Source organism: Tauraco erythrolophus, chromosome 1 (genome assembly GCF_009769465.1).
Source record: "Tauraco erythrolophus isolate bTauEry1 chromosome 1, bTauEry1.pri, whole genome shotgun sequence".
NCBI classification, from domain to species: Eukaryota; Metazoa; Chordata; class Aves; order Musophagiformes; family Musophagidae; genus Tauraco; species Tauraco erythrolophus.
In genome coordinates this window covers 7,516,150-7,522,756 of record NC_141465.1, presented here as the reverse complement: position 1 = coordinate 7,522,756, position 6,607 = coordinate 7,516,150, and the positions used below count along the sequence as shown (strand labels likewise).

At 50.3% G+C, this 6,607-nt stretch overlaps 1 protein-coding gene across 1 annotated transcript; it reads right to left on the bottom strand.

Annotated features, from left to right (window-relative positions):
• Positions 1–5,489, bottom strand: RMP64 (ribonuclease MRP subunit p64). The gene is made up of 9 exons (XM_086621047.1): positions 5,399–5,489; positions 5,065–5,219; positions 4,246–4,322; positions 4,014–4,145; positions 3,594–3,671; positions 2,304–2,665; positions 1,480–1,541; positions 830–1,071; positions 1–391 (listed from the first exon to the last, which is right to left on the bottom strand). The coding sequence occupies exons 1-9, from the start codon at positions 5,487–5,489 to the stop codon at positions 13–15; spliced, it is 1,578 nt and encodes a 525-aa protein (XP_086477173.1). The 3' UTR covers positions 1–12.
• Between the last annotated feature and the right edge of the window lie 1,118 nt (positions 5,490–6,607).

Genomic DNA, 6,607 nt, shown 5'->3' with positions numbered 1-6,607 from the left:
GCAAGTCCAGGGTCAGACACCCATTGCTGCAAAAATAGAATCAATATCCATGTTCTCAGTATCTTTCCATGCAGGGCCAGGGCTTCCTTCCTGCAGCAGCCGTTTAGGGGTCCCTGATGTGCTTAGTTTGACACTGGAACGTCCTTCCCAACTTTGAGGCCCATCCTGGTAAGCTGGGAGGATGAGCGATGCACTGTTCTCAGAGAGCCCGGAAAGCTCAGAAGGTTTTTGCTGAAGTGTCTTCAGAGTTCTCTTCAAGGACGTGGATGATTTGATCCTCCTTTGACAGAACCGTGCCCTGAGGTACAGCTTTGGCCAGCGTGCATTTTTGGAGCCATACAGGAGGTATTTACGGACAGATGTTTTGACACAGCACAGTTTCTTCTTCAAGCTTAAGAGGAGGAAGGTACACAAAACATAACTTTATGTGTTATTTCATTTGGGCTTTGGAGAGATCTGGTTATTAGCCTTCTCTACCATCTTCCTTGTCACATCAAGAAGATACAACAGCACAATAGTAGCCAGGGCATTCTGAAGAAAGACAACACCCCTTGCATCGTATAATTGTTACAATTAAACATAAACATGATTTAAGTTGCATTTTCATCCTCCCTCTTAAGTATCTGTCCATTTGTTAGCCTTTTAAATCCTTTCACAAATGACTGAAGCTCAACAGAATGTTTGTGTCAGAGCATCCAGTAACCTGAACTAGTAGTGATCATGTCTGAGTTCAAAAAGAATAGGTTAGACCACTGCGTTTCTCTACACTGTAGCAAAATACATAATATTAAGTGTCAGATCCAGAAACCCCACTCCCATGCGAAATTACCTGCATCCTTGAGCCTCCACGTGGTGCAGCCGGTTGCTTTTCAACAACTTGTTACGCAGAAAATAAGCTGCTGACTTCAGTTTTTTGCCTTTGCACCACAGAACAGCTTTTCTGAGGGCCTCCGACAGTTCGCCAAACGACGCCGCTGTTTGGACCATCTGCACAAGAGGTCCAGTGTGCTGCAGCTTTGCTATACGTGATGCTGGCTTTGCTTTAAAAGGTGTTGATGCAACCCTGGTACCCTGAAACAAAGAGTAACAGAAATAGTCTTTTTAAAACATGACATGCCTCTGCTGGAGAGGAGCAAAGCACTGAGGTTTTTGTGAGAACATAACTAACTAACATTACTTGTTTCCTAAGGAGAAAGTGGAAGAGCTGTCTTGTTTTGTGGAACACAAAAAGAAGAGGCAGATAATTAGAATTTGTATTCCTGTCTACTACTGACTTGCTCTCTGGCTGTTTCACTTGACATACCAACAAATGCTGATATTCCTAAGCAGAAATTAGTGATTTTCAGTGCAAAGCTTCCATGCTGACAAGGAAAAATAAGGCGTGGAAAGGGGACATTTTCCATTAGGGATATCATGTTTTGTTTGTTAGGGTCTTTAAAGTTAAGAAAAAAAAAAAGTGTAAAACCGTACCATACAAACCTCTTGTGTTGGAGGTCTGGATGGTCTGAGTAAGCTCTTCACATCAAACCCCAGGTGCTTCCCTACAAAGGGAGAGGAGAGTTCCTATTACAAAGTAAAGACAGTTTTAGTCTTTGCACAGAGACACCACAGTGCTTTGCCCTGCTGAGCTCTCAGGTCTCCTGCCATTTCAGCAGGCTCACACCTGTACTCAGCACTTCCAGGCAAACTCAAGGAGACTACGCTCATCTCGCATGGCAGCTGGCAAGGGATGAAGAGGACACACAGATTTACAGATGACTGCAAAGGAGAACTTAATGGGTAAAAGCTTCACGAAAACACCCAGATGCCTGCAGTCACTGGCCACAGCCCTGACTGCAGGAGAAGACTTGAACACAGCCCAGAACCAGCAAGCACAGGATACTCACATCCTGTACTTACAACCTTATCTACTCTCGTGTGGCCTGCAGACAGTGCTCTTACCTTCCCTCACTATCCTTCAGCCCCATCTGTGCAGAAACAGGAAAATACAAATCTATATACAAAACTATTTACAGGACCTGTGTACTGCATTCATTACCTGCTTCTCTCCAGGACACATCATGTTTAAAAAAAAAAAAAAAAACCACAACACCCCCCAAAAACCTCACAATGCTGACATTATCCCCAGCTTTATAAAGGCAAAGGTACATGCAGCGTTCTCCTCCTCTTCCAAGGTCAGGACAGGGGAGTTTGCCCTAGAACCATGCTCTGTGGGTAGTAGAAGTGCCTGGTTCTGTGGGAGAGAAGTCGCAGCCAGTCTCCAAGATGTCAGAAACCAGTAGCACTGCGGCACAAGGCTTTACCTCTGCTGGCTCTGGTCACTGGAACTGGCTCTCCGATGTCTGCGGGCCGTGGGATGCTACAGTTTTTCACAGTGCTCACACAGGTTGCAACATTTCTCTTTTTCCCAACCTCTGACACTGCCTCTGGCATTGTTGGGAAGTGCTTTTTCAGCCAGCTGGTAGGTTTTTTTGTTGTAAGCATTCTAGCCTTTTGTTTCTTCACCTCAGAAGAAATGTTAACTCCAAGGAAGTCACTGATATCAGAAGGGAAGGTAAACCCCTTGATATAAGGCATCTGTTGGGTCTCAGATACCAGATGAAGCGATGTCGACAACGTGCCATACAGGGACATGAGGCTCTGCAATACACACCTGTACTGAATCCTGAAGAGAGAAGACAAAAAGGTATGGAGTCTCCTCTAGCAAAACCTTGTGCACACTGAACAAGTACCTTCCACTCAAGCGGAAAAGTTGATGGAAGAGATTCCAAGCTGCCCTTTCTCTCTTCCCCCTCAATACAAGCTTATCTCGTTACACTCCATCACCACGCTTTCCTTAATATTAGGCTGAGCTTTAAGGAACTGTTCAAGATCAGAACGTAGGAGTGATTTGACTAGTAAATCCCTAAACAGGAGCCCCTCTGCTTCCCTAGACCTTTGCTGAGGGCCACACCTGAGACTCGGCAGGTTCCCAGGTCACATCCAAGTCATTTGACATGAGGTCTTCCGCCAGAAGCAACCTGTACCAACCCAGGACAATGGCGCTAGCACTGACGCTGTACCATCACCTGCTCTACGTGTACTGGGGAGACAGAACATTAGTATTACTGAGTTCTTCCACACAACGCTGTTACTTCTTCAGCTACAGACAGCAGCTACTGTCTTGTACTGAGAGAGACCACAACACCAATTTCCCTGGAAAACTCAGCAGCATTACAGAACAACTTTATACCAGCCTTTCCATTTCAGCATGAAGCAGGACTTACTGCTTGCTGCAAAGAGTACCAGATGTTAGTGTTTGTGGCAGGCTGGCATTAACACCGTGATTTTGTGAGTGCCACAGAAAGTTTGCTATGAACCAAGAAAAAAGCCTTTCGTAATAGCATGTAAGAAGTCTCTCTCCATCTACACAACTCTTCAGGTGCTAGAATTAGGTCCAAAAGGATGGAGGGACCACTACTGCAGCTGCTGCTCCTCCTCCCTCCAGCTGAATAAAGCTCACTCAGCAGCAAGGCTTAATTACAAGCCCTTCTCCCTGACAGGCACATCAAACAGCGAGACAAAAAACAAGACAGACTTCTGAATACACAAACCATAGACGGCTCAACAACCCCGAAGCCACAGTGTTCATAAGTATGAATTCTTCCGAGCAGAGATGTTGAACAGATAAGCTGAAGATTACACCAGTTAAGGATAAAAAATAAACAGCATGTAATGAGACTTGCTGAACGCACCAACTAGAGGCAATTCAGAAGGCAATATCCTGGATAATTTGGGAGATGAGTATCCAAACTTTGGGTTGCTCTAGGCCGGAATAGTAGCCAGCCAACAGCCCGAGGTTCCTACATAATAACTTGAACATAACAAGTTTGGCTCTCAAAGAAACTTCAAGTTACACGTATGAATGCACAGTTGAATCCATCAGCAATAATGGCCTGCAGCAGACCTAGCTGTGGTCTCACGAGGTGCTGCTAGTGAACGGTAAGAGTGTTTTCATAATGAAAAAAGGATACAGAAAAGCTTTACAGCAACAGTCCAGTAGACGCAGTATGAGCTTGCAACCTCCCAACACCTTCAGAGCTACTGTTTCCAGCATAGGCTGGCTGGGAACTAGGCACTCTGCATGGGTTTGAGAAGTATTTTTCCTGGGTTGGTACAAGGAGATGGTTACGATCTAGCACTCTCCACTTCAGCTCTGCAGACTGAGTTAACAGATAATGGAACGTTCAGGATCACAACACTTACTTGGGAATCAGCTCTGCCAGAGTTTCAATACAGCCCACCAAGTTCATTTTCCATAGGCGTTTCAAGCATTGTTCTACCTAGAAAAAAGAAAACTCCTTTGACTGGTGTTTTGAGAGATAGGAGCGTCTTGGTCTAAGAACTGTCACTGTATTAATTGACACCTTCCCCTTATCAGTTTAACAGCACAAATTGCAGGTTTGCACGATGGAATGTTCTGGTATGTCCCTGTATCTGCACTGTGACGAAAAAGATCCCTTTATCACACTACTGCAAATATGTAATTAAGTGAAAGGCTGGAATAGGCTATTGATAATTGGTAATGCACGGCTTCCCCTGCAGTACACAATGGCCTTTGGTATTAGCTTTCAAGAATGAAAATGCATAAACAAATCAAGAAAGAAAGAATGATTCCCATTCTAGTTCAGAATGGTTATTTGAAAATACTGACAATCCTTTTACTGAAAAACTGGTAAGGAGTTCACTTTTCATCTTAAAGCAGAAAGTGCCTAAAAGAGTAGCCTAGGATTATCACTCCCTCTCCCCCTTTATCACAATTACCAGAAGATCAAATCCCTGTAGTACTCATGTATTCAAAGGTATGTAACTCTGCCTACTTCAGGTCTTAGAATGAGTGTAACAGACCGGCTACTGGTTCCGCAGGGCTGGGAAGCGGAATCGCATTGGCTGCACAGAGCCAGGAAACTCCCTGGACTGAACTGCAAGCGGCTCACAGACCACAGACGTTCACTGCACCAAAGCGCTTTTCGCACGATGCCCCGGGCATCCCGACGCCCCGCTGGGGCCGGGGCCGCTGCTCACCTGCTGCAGGGCCAGGAAGGAGCGGTGCCGGAGCAGCCTGCTGTGGTACACGTAGAGCACGGCTCGCAGGACGCGCCCCTCGGCGGCCAGGCCCGGCCCCGACAGCCGCTTGCCGGCGACATCGCACCGCCGCCGCAGCGCCGGCAGCCACCTCACTGCGGACGGGAGACAGCGCCTCAGCGCCCGCCCCCACACCGGCGCGCCCCAGCCCGGCCGCGCGTTCCCCAGCGCTCCCCCCTTCCCGCCACCACCGAGCGCCCCGCACGGCGCCCGGGAGCGGCTTAAGCCGCCATGCAGCCCTCCCCGGGCCCGCGCCGCGCCCCGACCCGGGGACCTGCGGGGTGCTCGGCCGCCAGGGCCACCGCCGCGCTGCTCGCGGGCCACGGCACGTCCAGCCGGTTCCACGCCGCCACGGGCACCGCCATCTCCCCGCTGCGGGGCGGGCGGCGCTGCGCAGGGCGGGAGCGCGCAGGGCCGGGCGGGACCATGTTAGCGAGCGGGGGGGGGCATGGCGCGGGCCAGACCAATCTCCCCGGTGGGGGAGCGGGCTGCTGCGCTGGGTCGGGGGGGCGGAGCGACCGCGGGGGGTCTGTCCGCCCTGGGGCTCGCTGCTGGGTGCCCAGTGCCCGGAGCGCCCCTTGCCCGGCTGCTGCTGGGTGCCGGCACCCCGGAGCCGCTGGAGGGAAGCCCCAGCAGCCCCCAGCGCTGCCGGCGGCGCGGGCAGCCCCTGTCGGGCCGGGCTGATGCCTGCGGCGGAGTCAGGGCCGGGGGCGGCCCGGAGCACGCTGCCAGCCGCGAGCCGCCGGGCTGCGGTGGGTGCTGCCTGCGAGCACCCACGGCATGGCTGGGTAGCGCCAGGGCACTCTGGCTTGGAGGCCTCGCCAAGGCTTGACTCTGACGTGCTGCGTTCCCAAAATGTCATAAGTGATAAAATAAACATAAATTGTGTTATTCACGCTTTTTAAACCTCGCTGTTCCTCAGTGTCTGCCTCGGGAGTCTGGGCCGGTCAGAGCCAGTGCAGCAGCAGTCGAGGCCCTCTGCAACGCACTGCAGGCTCTGCGGCAGCAACGGAGTTCTCCAGGGGATGACCCCGGCACAATCCGTGCTACTCTTCCCTCCCGACACACATGCCCAGAGCCCAAAGTGCAAAACAAGCTGAGTAATGTAACTTCACGCCAGTTGCAATCCGTATCAGCGTTTTGAACAAGGAACGGCCTTGCTGCCCTTGCCCTGGGTGCTCACCTGGGCCCTTTGGTCCCTGCACGTGCTGCTCCCAGCCCCAGGTCAAGGCCAGGTGGGAGTGGGGCCTGTGGTGGCTGCAGGCTCCCTGTGGAGTTGATCGCTGTAATGTATTAGTGCTCCCAGAATAGTTTCACATCAAATGGATTCAGTTTTTGGGGTCTTCTATGAGTTCTTCTCCCTGAGTGTAAGACATTATTTCCTGTCTCCTTCCCTCTCTGCCTGAAGTTGAATGTACTCTTTTCCTACCTGCCGACGTTGGTATTCCAATTAATATATTTGTTAGAAACAACAGAGTTAAAT

What these genes read in the sequence shown, in the direction of transcription:
- RMP64 (XM_086621047.1), bottom strand. Translation starts at nt 5,489, where the DNA reads ATGGCGGTGCCCGTGGCGGCGTGGAACCGGCTGGACGTGCCGTGGCCC. An exon ending in CCTTCCTGGCCCTGCAGCAG is followed by an intron (nt 4,323 to 5,064) that starts GTGAGCAGCGGC and finishes TCTTTTTTCTAG; the next exon opens with GTAGAACAATGCTTGAAACG. An exon ending in CCAGACCTCCAACACAAGAG is followed by an intron (nt 1,072 to 1,479) that starts GTTTGTATGGTA and finishes TCTTTGTTTCAG; the next exon opens with GGTACCAGGGTTGCATCAAC.